Source organism: Populus nigra, chromosome 7 (genome assembly GCF_951802175.1).
Source record: "Populus nigra chromosome 7, ddPopNigr1.1, whole genome shotgun sequence".
NCBI lineage: Eukaryota > Viridiplantae > Streptophyta > Magnoliopsida > Malpighiales > Salicaceae > Populus > Populus nigra.
In genome coordinates this window covers 19193214-19207070 of record NC_084858.1, presented here as the reverse complement: position 1 = coordinate 19207070, position 13857 = coordinate 19193214, and the positions used below count along the sequence as shown (strand labels likewise).

Here is a 13857-nt window from a genome sequence, read left to right as displayed (position 1 = left end):
TCTCCACATCTCTCTTTCTCTCTCACAATCTCTCTCTCTCTCTCGGTTTCTCAGAGAGGTCCAAAAATAGAAAGAGATGGGTTTTGTTATAGCTAAAGCACTTGTGCCATTCCTCCTTTCATTGCTATGCTTCACTGTTTTTAGTGAAAAAGCTGAGTCACTGCCAGCTGAGGCACCCCATCACCGGGGCTCCTACCACCACTACCCAACAGCAGCACCAGTGAGTGCGCCACCGAGTCATGCACCTAGCCAAGCACCAACCCCACACCACCACCACCACCATGGTCACGCACCAGCTCCTGCACCTGTTCACACTCCAGCACATGCACCAGTGCACCCACCAAAGCCTCACATGCCCCCACCAGTACCCACTCACTTCCCAAGAAAGCTCGTAGCAGTTCAAGGTGTTGTTTACTGCAAATCTTGCAACTATTCTGGGGTTGATACCCTCTTGGGAGCAAAACCAGTTCTTGGTAACTTGTTCAAACTTCGTAATCCCTCTGGCTTAAGTTTATCTCTTTTCTAAAAAAACAGTAATGGGTTAATCTAACAATATTCTTAAGAAACAACATTCAAGCAACTATACCGTTTTGCATGTTCAAGCATAACTATAGCTTCCTCCTACAGGCCAAAAAAATAACATGAGCTAGCAAGCTCGTTTATTTTATGGAAATGTTGCTTCTTTTTTGTGTCTTACCTTGAAAGATTATGTCTTGTGCGTGGGCATGCATAAGAGTATATGTTGTCTTCCGTTCGACTATTTTACTTGTACAAAAATAAGAGACAAGTTATTATTGCCGTACATGTTCATACGCATTGTGTCAGCTCTCCTGATCTCTCTGCGACATGGACATATCCGTTATCTATTTTATTCAAAGTTTTGAATTTATGGACAGATAGAGAGACGAGGTCCCTACTCTTTTTATGAGTGCATGTAACATCAATTGGATAATAAAGTTATGGGCTGAAGCAGCTTTATTTATTCCAAGGACTAGCTCTTTACTCTAGGTACAAAAGTAAGCATCAAATGCCTAGTCTAACGTTGTGTATGGGTATCCTACGGGTAGAGACCTAAAAGGGAGGAGGGGAGAGGGAAGAAAAGTAATTGTTATTATTTTTTGTCCAATAAGTGAGTAAGCATTGATTATCATGTGCAGGTGCTACTGTAAAACTACAGTGCAATAATACCATGAAGCCACAAGACCTGAAAACTACAACCGACAAGAATGGTTACTTCCTCATCAAAGCGCCCGGGACCATCACCAACTATGGAGTTCACAAGTGCAAGGTGTGGCTAGTCTCATCACCAAGTACTGCTTGCAGCAAGATAACTAATCTCCATGGTGGACTGACCGGCGCCATGTTGAGGCCTGAGAAGAAGCCTTTTGTTGATGAAAAGAAGCGTGAATTTGCTCTCTTCAGTGTTGGCCCTTTTGCTTTCGAGTCCAAATGCCCTCGTTAATTCCCCAAAGTTTGTATTGGTTGCTGCCTACTGGTTTCTAGCATTGCGTGTCGCCACTTTAATTAGAGTTTCTTTGGGGCTATGTAATGGCAGTTTCTTAATTAATTACTTCAGCGTGCCGTTTGAGAGAATAATTTATAGTATCCATAGATTATAAATAAGCATTTGCCTTTTATTTTGGGTGTCAGACTCTTGGACCATAATTATTACTTGGGCAATAAATACCACCGCTCGTCCAAAAAGCAAGATAATCCAATCCATTCGAGTTATTCAAAAAATATCTTTATGATATGGTAGACAAGTTTCAAGAAGCCCCCTTCTCTTGTGTAAGCCCGGCCGCCGCCCTTGGCTGCGAGGCTGCTACTGAGTTTATCAAGTTGGTTCTGTACAAGGAAAACGAGCAAATTCACGTCAAGTATTTCAAATGATTTTTCTAGTGATTCGACCCTTTTTTCTCCTTTACATGTTGGAGAGAATTCATTCTTATTCTGGCCTGTAATTTGCAGCATGTCATCGAACAAAAGGGTAGCTGGCCTTGTCGCAGGGAACTTAATTTTGAAGAAAAGTGCTGAGAAGGGGGGTGCTTGTTAGCATGAAAGTTTTACATAAAAACAACTATTTCTTTTGAAAAAAATGTGTGTTTTTACCCAAATTATTAAGTAACAAGGTCACCGCAGTATAGTTACTTCAAAATAATCTTTCAAATCGCCGAAAAATTCCCAGTAAGGGTGAGTACAATAATTTCTTTTTCGGCACAACCTCCAAAGAATGCCGATCAACTTGGGATGTGGCTGCCCTTCCATCGGATTCCTTTTGTTTTGTTTTTAGCTTTCTACCTTTTTTTTTACATGACCAATGGGTCTTGTGAATTGTTGTATGCTGTTTGAAGGTCCAATAATCAAAGTGAGTGAGCCTCCCTCGATAAACAATGGTTTAGATTAAATCAGCATGGGTTTTTGCACCAAAATGGCCCACCAAAATTCAATCACGGATAACGAAGATGTAGATCTATATTTATATTTTCAACAAAAATGCAGGTTATTTTATCATTTTAACAAATTTTGTTAAGAGTTTTAAGAAAATAAGACATGTTAGAAAAATATCTAAAAAAATAATATAATTTGGGCATAATTACATTTTTAAATATTAATTTTGTTTGATGTTAATTGAGGTTAAGGTAATTTAAAGTTTGATTAATCTAAATAAAATTATTAATTAATTATCACCTTATTTGATGATTTTTTATAGTGATTATAATTGTTTTATCATATTTTTTTAATAATTTCGAGTATATTAAAAAAGTGCCCTGTAAATTCAGTAACCTTTTTTTTTTATTTTCCTTATGCCCCATCATAATATCTTTTATTATTGAACATTGTATTTTTTTTTTAGTTTAACGTGGATGTTCGGGTCAGGTTGTGCGCACTTCGACTAATCCCACGGGTCCTGAAATTAACGATCATGTAAACCTCCAGTGGTTATCATATGAGCAACCACAAGGCTCGAACTTGAGATCACAGTGAGAGTAAATCTTTTAATTTCAAACTCTTATCACTAAACCACCACTTAAATGATTAGATGATATATCAACTGGACATGCATTTTTGCCTCGTTAAAAAAACGCAGACGATGATTCTAGGATACCCCTTTTCTTTTGTCTCCGCCCCAACACTCGGGTTACAAACTGAATGGCACCAAAGCTCGAAGGTCATGGTTTTTATATTTTGCTTAACGAGAGACCTTTCTCGATCCATAAGCAACAAGAATGCATGATTAGACCACTTGAGCATATTCGATAGGAAAAAAGAAATCGTTTTGAGAAGACATATAGCTTACTTTCAAACCATCAAACCTTGTTCAAACACAAACAGTCCATCGAGTTAAAAGAGAAGCAATTATTGCCATCACATTTCGATCTTCATAATTCATTCAACAAATTGATGCTGGAGAATGTCAAATCACTCGAACGGTAATATCAGCAAATATGAATTCTCCTGTTGCCCGCGGCTGCCCGAGAAGCATTACATGCCCTTTGGTCAAATCACTCAATTGTCGGCATAAAAACCTGTTTCCAAGTAATATAAGCAAATATCAGAGCATGAACTCTGTTGTTGCTCGCGGCGCCCGAGAAGCAACGAGCGCTTAGGGCAATTATTGGTGTCCTCACCTTTTGAAACATATTTACATCCCTTTTCTTTTCTCATTTTTAACAAAACTTTTTACTAAAGCTTTGTTACTAAGTTACGAAGGCTTGGTTAATGCTTGCTTAGATATCTATGAAAACTTCAAGATATTTAATGCCTAAAGGTGGCTTTGCTTTGCATTGGTTGCTTGGCAGGATAATATCAAGCTGGCGGAACAAAGTGCGAGTTCAGATTCGCAAATTGGCATTGAAGAACGAAAGAGAGAATAAGGGATGAGCATGGTTTCAACTGGCGAGTCAAGGAAATTGCAAACAAGTCAGCTCTAATAGCGTCTCTGAACATATATATATATATATATATATATATATATATATATATATATATATATATATATATATATATATATATATATATATATAATAATTGTGATTATGAAAATAACTCGGAACTATAACATCATAACTATAATTATAATTATGACAAATAAATTTGTTAAGTGCCAAAGTGTTTCATTGTTACTCGCAAGCTTTTTTTTTTAAAAAATTTATTAAGGTAAGCTCATCCTTTTATTCCCCTCGTAAGAAAAAACCTTAAAAGCCTCCATGTATCACTACAGACCAAGAGAGAAAGGACTGTAAATTTGCACAATACTTCCTTTTTTTCCCTTAACTTTTTCTTTAATTTAATCATTTTATATTAAATTGATTTAAAATTAAATTTAATTATTTGTTTCAATTAACTTGGTATGAAGTTTTCATGGTGTTAAAAACTATAATGTTGAATCAATACTTGATTTTGAAAAAATAATCCTATTCTACTGGAAATTTTGGGGACAAAACTTGACAATGAAACAAAACGTTAGCCACTTTTTTTTTAATTTACTGTGCATGAGGTGTGTTTTTAAGTGTTTTGGTATGCTAGGTTTTTTTGTTATCTTTTTTTATCCATGGTTTTCAATGATTTTACACTTTAATTCAAAACTTTTATTTATATTTGAAGTAGCTTTCGTGGTTGTGGTTTTAAAAAATAAGTTTTAAAAAAATACAATTAGTAGTGGTTAGTTGAATTTAGATACGTGTTTGGTAAAAATTATAGTTGAAGTTTATGTGTAGAAAAAAAATATGTATAAATATTTGGTTGTGGTTGTTTTTTAAAATGTTTTTTTACTTTGAAATACATTAAAATATTTTTTTATTTGTAAGAAATTATTTTTGATATCAGCGCATCAAAATAATCTAAAAACATAAAAATATTAATATAAAGCAGAGAAAAAAATAAAAAAATTTTAATTTTTTTCAAAAGCGTTTTTGAAATGCAAAAACAAATAGAGTATATAAAATTTAGTTAAAAAACATGTAAAAATTACTGCACAAAAATTGCATCTCAAACTCAATTTTTTAGTGAGCCCCACAATATAAAATATAATTTGTTTTGTTACCAAATATATTGTTGCATTTGTTTCACCGCAAAAGCAAAAACCAGTGGAAAACAAGTGCAACCTTAATCTCTAAGTTTGAGTAGAGAGAGAAAGAGAGTCCATAAAATAAAAAGAAGAAGAGACCGCATTCTAAATAAAACAGTCCTTGTTGTTAATGGGTTACACCTAACAAGAAGAGTTCTATTAAAATATTGTTTACCCTTTATCTTGCCATACAAAGTAAATTAAGGTTAAAAAAATTATTTTTTTAGTTTAACTTTGTATTATTGAACCAAGTTAAGGGTGTTTTAAATTGAAAAATTAATTTATTGATATATTAAAGATCTTTTTAAACAAAAATAAATTGAAAATTAATATTTTGATTCAAAAACACACAAGCTCGATTTTTTATCCATCTCTCTAATGGGCAAGCACACAATGTGTCGTGAGCTATATTCTTTTCAAGAAAGGAAAGAAGGCAAGCCCACGCGTGTTAAATCCTTTTTTTTTTTATTGGGCTTGACCCCATTTTATATTTTTATATTTTTTATTTTCATTTAAATGCATTATAAAAAAAAGGTTAACATGATATTTCAATTATAATTCAAGTGTTAAAACAAGGTTAAAAAAAATTGAAGGACAAAAAATGAATTAAACAAAAAGAAAAAAAATAAACCGAGTGTCATGGCTTAACCCATCAAAATTATAATCTAGATCATGCACTCAACTAAGTCCAATATATTTTTTTTTATGAATATATAGATAATCTAAACATACTAAAAAATAAAAAGGTAAAAGGCAACTTATGAATATATAGTTTTCACTTTGGTTTTTTGTGTTTTGATTTCACCCTTTCTTAAAAAAAAATGATTGGCTATTAATTTGGGCTTAGAATGATTCAATTGTAAAAAAATAAATAAATTGAAAACCAAATTAAAAATGAAGAAAAAATTAACTACAAAATTCACCATGATACATGAGATATAGTGAACAGGACAACTTTAACAGTAAAATTACTACACGGCTTCTTTGTTTAAGTGGTTTTGCATTATTTGAATGGAACCAATCTTTATGGACAGTGCCCGACTAAAAGAACAAAAATGAAGAGGTAGCACAACGACGAGCTGGTTTGGAGTTTCTCAAGCATGATTTTCTGGCCCGTTTAGTGGATTATGTTCTGCGGTCCAAACCATGTTTTCTAGACATATTCATATTTCTACAGGTCCCAAATGGGCTGCCTTTAGTTTTTTTTCAATTTTCTTTTTAACGATGTTGCAAAGGGCTCAAAATTCTTTATGTATCTTCAATTCACCTTTTATATTTCAATCGGAACCGAATTTTCTCTTTCGAATGATCCGAAGAAACACTCTCAAAATCAAAAGAACAATATTTCTAATTACTTGACCGATGAATGAATTAGGAAGTTGAGGATGCTGAACTTAGATAACATGAACACATATAAAACACGTCATTTATTAGGATTAGAGGATTTTTTATGCTTAAGCTAGCACGGTAATGAAGAAAAACGGTCTTAAATATTGGTTTACAAGGTTTAAAAACTTAATTGCTTAGAAATAGATTGCAAAGGAGATAGTAAAGTTGAAGATGCCTTATCTTGGGATTCAAGAAAATTTATACAACCTTGAATCTACATGGTTGTGTCCATGCAATGGTCACTATGCTTGTCATTTATAACCTTGAACTATTTGCAGACACATGCTCGTAATAATAATAATAATAAACCTATGCAAAAGCTGCATAAAATTTGAGTTTTGTGGGATGTCTACTTTTTTTTAGTTTAACGTAGGTGTCCGGGTCAGCTTGCGCGTACCTCGACTAATCCCACGGGCCCTAAAGTTAACGACCATGTAAATCTCCAGTGACTATCATATGAGCAACCATAGGGCTCAAACCTGAAACCACAGAGGGAACAAACCTTTTAGTCTCAAGCTTTTATCATTAGACCACCACTGTGTACTCTTGATGATGATAGTCGTGATTTTATCTAATGGATGCATGTTTTACCCCATAGTTGGTGGCGAGTGGATCAGATTTGACTCGAGAATAATGTGCTTGGAGATGTTCGATTGACATTAGGATTGACTGGCTCGGGATCCCGAAGAGTATTGTATTCGAGGGTGTTGCTTTGTGAGACTTCGAGGACATCTTAGACCCAATCTAAAGACAAGTGCTGTGAGCCTAGTGGGTCAACAAGGTTTCTAGAGGGTTGAACTGATTATCTCGAATCGAGTAGATTAGTATGTCATATAGTATGATGCCCTTGGATGCTCGGATGAGCTTCGTCACCCATTGAAGCTACAGTCTTCTATCTTTTATGTGCTTTGCCTCATGTTCTGTATCATGGAATCGATGTTCAGAAATGTAGATTCTGGGCCATCACTACCTCATCTATTTTGGAAGTGAAGAATTTAAAATTTAGAAACACAAGACAAGCGGCAAAACAAAAATTGGAAGGTATTATGTTCCCCTGTTGACAAAATTGAGTAAAAAAACTAAAAAATTAATTAAATCGAGAAAACTAGAAAAAAAATAACTGAAAAAACCGAATTGTAAAAAAAACCGATTAAAAATTTAAAAAAACTGACCGGTTCGGTTCAGTTTTGGTTTTATAAACTTGAAACTGAAAAAACCGAACCGAACCCAAACCGAAAAACCGAGCCAAAACGGAGCCAAACCGAAAAAATTGAGTCAAACTGGAAAAAACTGAGCCAAACCGGTTTGAACTGATTTTTATCCTAAAAAACCAAACCAAACCGAAATCGGTCGGTTTGAACCGGTTTCGGATTTTTTTTTAAATTTTAATTTAATTATTTTTTTGGATAAAAATCAAATAAAAAATAATTACCCCTACCTACCACAATCTATGCTCGTCTTTTTTTGTGATTTTAATGGTTATTAAATGCTTGGTAGTAATTAACTGCTTTCCATGGTTAACAATATTTAACAATAGCAGTATAGTAGGATTGAACAAGACCTTAGAGGCTTTGGCTTCGGACGTTGAATGGTTTTTTTTAATAGAAAAATTTGAATGTTTATTGAATTAAGATCTCGATAATTAAATCTGAATTTTTTTCAATAAAATTTGACATATAAAATAATCTTTAATTTCACTAAAACAAAATTAGGAACATATAACTAATTTTTCAATATTGAATAATTGAATAATAAAATCTGAATGTTCAACACAGTAAAACTCGTGTCTTTCTTCTGCAAAAGTGCAAATCATAAACAAAGTATTTGACCCTTTTTTAAAATAAAGTTACTTAGTATATATATATGATAAAAGTATAAGTAGTCAAATATCAAAATAAAAAATAATCTGATATCTTTGTTTTGAAGTTTAATTTTGACTTCTGATATTTAGTAAATATCTAAATTGAAAATTCTAGGAAAAAAAATTTAAAAATTAAAATTCAATAGATCACGAGGTATAAAATATTAATATTTTAATATTATGATTTTTTCTTTGTCATTTACAGTTGCATGTCAAGTATTATATATACCATTAAAAAAAACTGGAGTAATATATATTATATAAAACAAATATCACGTGGAATCTTTCTGTTAATTAGAGATAAGTAGCTTGTATTATGTGTTAATATTGGAGCACATATGATGAACAAAAAATATTAAAGGTTTGATATATGGATTAAATTGTTAAGAGCATATTGTTGATCGAGAGTACCATGAGGATTGAAAAAAGAAATCTTCAACTGTTAACAACATTGAAAAAGAAATCTCTGCGAAATTAACTTTCTTGTCACACACGACTAAAACTGTTCTTAGGAATGGATCTCAGTGAAGAGAAGGAACTCTGCCGATAGAATTAAAACCCAGCCTACTACTTTTAATTCCTTCTCTTCTTTTTATGGCAGCCCGAGACCATGTATGCTGAGCAGGAGAAAGAAATCAAATACCTGATCGGGATTGAAAATGAAATGATCAGGTGTCTGTATAGATTAATGATCCCAACTCCATTAACATCTCAAACATGATCAAGGTTCTAAGAGAAAACGAAGAGATGAAAAGAGCAATAGAGCTCTACGAGACCATCTTCGCGGGGTGACTGAAAAGCTCGAAACATACATGACGAGACGTGTTCAAACTTCGAATGGGATCTCTTGCAAGTTGTACGTGGAGTTATTGAGCAGTGCTGCTATGCATTATGTAGATATTAATTTTGCTGGTAAGGAGGACGATTGTGCACAGGTCCAATCATTTATTAGGTTTTTTTGTTTTTCCTATAACCCTAAGCAGTTATATACGCACCTGTTATTAAACCTCGGCAGAGCAATCCTAAATCAAGCTAACCTATCCCGGCCAAAGTTGGGTATGAAAAAAAGTCACCCTAAAACTCTCGAAGTAAAGTAAAACTCTCGAAATAAAATACGTTAAAAAAACATCTCAATTCAATAACTTAAATTATTAGATAAAATTTCAAGATATGATTTATATTATTCTCTAACACAATCCTTCAAATAAAAGTTCTTTGGGTTTGAAACTTGCACAAACTCACATTACCTTGTACTTAATGTTTATCAAATAAATAGGAATTGTGAGATTCAATCTCATGACTGTTTGGTTATCAAGGCTCTGATATTATGTCAAAGAATCATCTTAACCTAGTAATTTAAATTGTTAGGTGAAGTTTTAAAATATAATTTATATTATTTTCTAACAAAGCAGAATTTGGATCAAACAAATCGATCAGCCCTAGTGCATGAACTTATTTTTCATTTATTTTTCTCCCCTCATATCTAGTTTCGAATGGACATTTACACATCTCAAATCTGTAGTATTGCTCAGTCATTCACATCAAGTTGCCCGGAATCGATAGATGGCATCTCATTTTAATGATATTTTTGTTCCAAAAACGAGCAAATCGCATCGCTTGTATAGCATAAAATTCATGCTGAAGCATCTGGTGGAGAGATATTTGTGGTTTATGTTTGTTGCAATGTGGTTAAAACATCCAAGTCAAAAAGTTTCGTTTGAATGAATGTGCAAAGCAATGGTTTAATTTTAGCAGTCAAACCAAACTATTTATCGAGGTATCACAACCACCGAGTTTCTCAGTGTCTATCCATTTCCAGCCAATAGATTAGTTTGGTTTTACCAGTATATTTTTGGTACAGTGATGCATGGTATTTTTTTTAAAATATTTTTTGTTTTGAAAATTTATTAATTTTTTTTTGATAAAGCAAATCAAAACTATAAAGATAATATTAAAAAATATATTAATTTAATATCTTTTAAAGTTTATCAAGTTAAACGCATTCAAATATAAAAAGAACTACCGCCTGGTATGATTATACCTCTGCGAAGACTCCATGGACTGGGTTATGGTAAGAATAAAATATATATTCCCTATTTCCTTCTTGGCGGTAAGATAGAGCTTGAATCAAAACTTACTTATATATATATATATATATATGTATATATATATATATATATGTATATATATATATATATATATATGTATATATATATATATATATATATATGTATAGTTTGCTTTACAAGGAAGGATAACATCTATTAGTGTGTTCGGTAGGAATATTAATTAAGTTGGATTTTTTTATTAAGATAATTCTTGTGCTTTAAGCTACCTAGCAAGGGGTAACCCTTTTTTTATGTAATAATTAATTAAATAGATTGAAATCATTAAGATTCAAACCTAATTCATTAGAAGAAAGTCAAGTCGGATACATAACAAATAATTAATGGGGAAAAAAAATCTATAAATGTCTCAAGTTGGAGGTCGAAACTAACGTTTAACGTTCGGGTCAAAATTTAATTTATAAATTAGCCATACGTTTGAGGGTCTGTTTTAAGCAAAAGTGAACGTTAGTGAATTTAATTCTTGATTCATGTAATCAAGATAGTTAAATGAAATACGTGACATAAATGTTCAATCAATTTGTGTGATGTAATTATATATTTGGAAACAGTATACTATTCAATTTTTTATATAGAACTACAAAGAAAAAGAAGGATATGCTTCATAATTGCTCTGACTTCAGCATTGTGGCTGTCAGCCCGTCACCCCTTATTCTGAAGTACTCTCTACCGAAAGTTGTAGTATGTAAAATACAGGGATGAAATTTGGGTTCTTCTTCGAAAGCTTATTAGAATGGGTTCGGAGTATTTATATAGCTTAATTAGAGGTGACATCGCTAGCCAGCCTAGCCTTTTCATTCAGTCCGGTTTCCGCCAAGTTTCCTTCTCAAGAGAAGCTGGGTCGCCTTTTGCCGGGAATTCCTAAGAAAATGTCCTCGGATATTCCTGGATTTAAATGTTATACTCCTAAATTTAACTATTATACCCGGATGCACTTGAATTCAACCGACACATATGAATGCATAAAAAAAAACCTAAAAGGTTGAGCTTCATCCTGTTTATTGTGATGAAAAACATTGTGGATTGTGGATTCAGACTATATTTTAAGAATCTTATCCTTCATTGCACTTAACAATTATCTTGAAAGTAAGGGTCAAATCATCTTTTTCAGGATATCCAAATATCATTTAAATATTGAATGGAGGCAATTTAGTTATTTACTTTTTAAAATGTACAATAAAAATAATTTTTCATCCTTGAAAGTTTGAAAAAATTGACCTTTGGTGAAGGGGATTTTGTGTATTTTCAAATTAATTTGCATAGTTAATTATCGATTCTACCCTTCAAAGCTCAAAATTATTGACTTTGCAATAAAGCATTTTTTTTTGTCTTTACACAATTTTTGAACAATTAATTTATACGTATAACCTTTGACTAAATAAAATAAGGCTGCTTGAGAGGGCGTTTTAGTCTTTATAAATTCCCTTGGATTTAATTTTTAATTTTTAAATATTAATAAATTAATTAAAAAGGCTAATGCATATTGTTTACATGTCAGCGCGTCAACATCCCGCGTGTCATCCTGGAGGCTCATGGGATGTATTAAGGTGGCCGAAAACTTTCAACCGCTTCTCATTTGATGCATTGGGTGGCGATGCAGCTCTTGGTATGGCACATGTAATTATTATGGAGTTAACTCGGTAACTATAAAGTTTTTTCCTCCTTCCCTTTTTTTTTTCCTGGACCTTGGTATTCATGTAGAGATTTTAAAAATTCAGTTGTGTACTCCAGTTTATATTTGTTTTGAATTTGATCCTTATTCTTTTGATTTCTATTTTTGTAATCTAATGCTTCTTAAAGTTTATTTTGTTTTTGATTTCATCCCTCATCATTTAATTTCATTAAATTTTTGTATTCAATCTGATTCTCATTCTTTTATTTGCTATTTTTTTTATCATTTTCATTAATTTATTTTTTTGATTTTGTCCTAGGAATTTAATATTAATTTATTTGGTTTCCAATTTTGGGTCTTAGTTTTTATAGCGCACTTTTTTTTTAATATCATTTTTATCATTTATTTTATTTTTCAATTTAATCCTTGATTAGTTTTTTTTTTAATTATTTTATGTGCATGGTTTAATCCTCATTATTTTTTTATTAATATTTTTTTATGATTTAGAATTTTGCTTTGTGATTTTTTCATATCTGTCTTTTATAAGGTAATCTCAGTCTCATGACCTGAGCCGCTAGTTTCAATGATGAACCTCGTTTAAGTTTGATTTTTTTTTTAAATCCTTATATTTTTTTTTATTTTCATCATTTGACATTGAGTTATTGTGTCTTGAGCTTCGTGGTTTGTTCTGCTTTTTTTTTGTTGAGTTATCTTTATCTCGTATCTCGGGTCGCAAGTTACTTGAGTTAACTTAAATTGACTCAGTTTTTTTAAAATTTATTTTTAAGAAAAAACTTATTTTTTTTTTCAATTTTATCCTTTGTCATTGGACTTTTGTATTTTTGCTAGGTCCTTCTTTTAAAATTATTGTTTTTTTATCTTTATCTCATGTCACGGGTTATAGATTTGTCAAGTTAGCCCAAGTTGACTCAGGTTTTTTTTTTCTGCATTATAATTTTTGAATTTCTTTTTATTTTTATCTTTGACATTAGGTTATTATCTTGAACTTTATGATTCTTTTTGCTCTTCTTCCTGTGGATTGTTTCAGTCTCATATAACAGATTGTGCTTTAATAAATTTAACTCGATTCGTCTCGGATTATCGTCGCCTAAATATTATTTTTTTACATCGAAAAAATTTAGGCCAGCCCATGGTATAGCGTGGGCCACCTATTTAGTTCAAATCTAATTATTATCATAATTAAATTACCTCCTTCTTAAACTTCTTAAACTTGGTATAGTCTTCATGAACGTTAAGGATAAACCATGCGTATTTTAAATGAAGGCAGGTGTTTTAGTAATGTGTACTCTTAGAATTGGTTTTGTTATCGTTATCAACAATACAGAGCCTTCAAAACCCATAACTAAGGCAACCTTTGTAGTGATCCATTGTCGCTATAAGTTTTTATTTTCAAGTAGTCCAAAACTATAATTAGCATTCACATTAACCATCATACCTTAATTTATATGAACATACCCACTTGAGTTCAAGAATATATAATCATCCTTATACCATAAGGTAAAGAACCATCTCCTGGAGATAAGCAACTCCTCTTCCACCTCTGAAAGCTTATTATGCAAAATAAACAATGCATCCTCCAAGTTTTTTTTCTCCATCACAATGTTAACTTAAATATTGAAGAGTTTTTTTAAATTCGGCAGGAGACTTGTTATGTAGGTGTTTGTGCTATCAAATACAACATTCTCAATCTTCTAATTCATTTACAAGGAAGATAACTTGATTTTTATGAAATTTTATGTGAAACTTATTAGTCAATAAGAGGTTGAATTATAACTTATTA

The 13857-nt window shown here is 32.0% G+C and overlaps 1 protein-coding gene across 1 annotated transcript; it reads left to right on the top strand.

The window, feature by feature from the left end:
- Positions 1-1637, top strand: LOC133699943 (non-classical arabinogalactan protein 30-like). Its single transcript, XM_062123470.1, has 2 exons — positions 1-473; positions 1158-1637. The coding sequence occupies exons 1-2, from the start codon at positions 77-79 to the stop codon at positions 1460-1462; spliced, it is 702 nt and encodes a 233-aa protein (XP_061979454.1). The 5' UTR covers positions 1-76; the 3' UTR covers positions 1463-1637.
- Positions 1638-13857: the final 12220 nt, after the last annotated feature.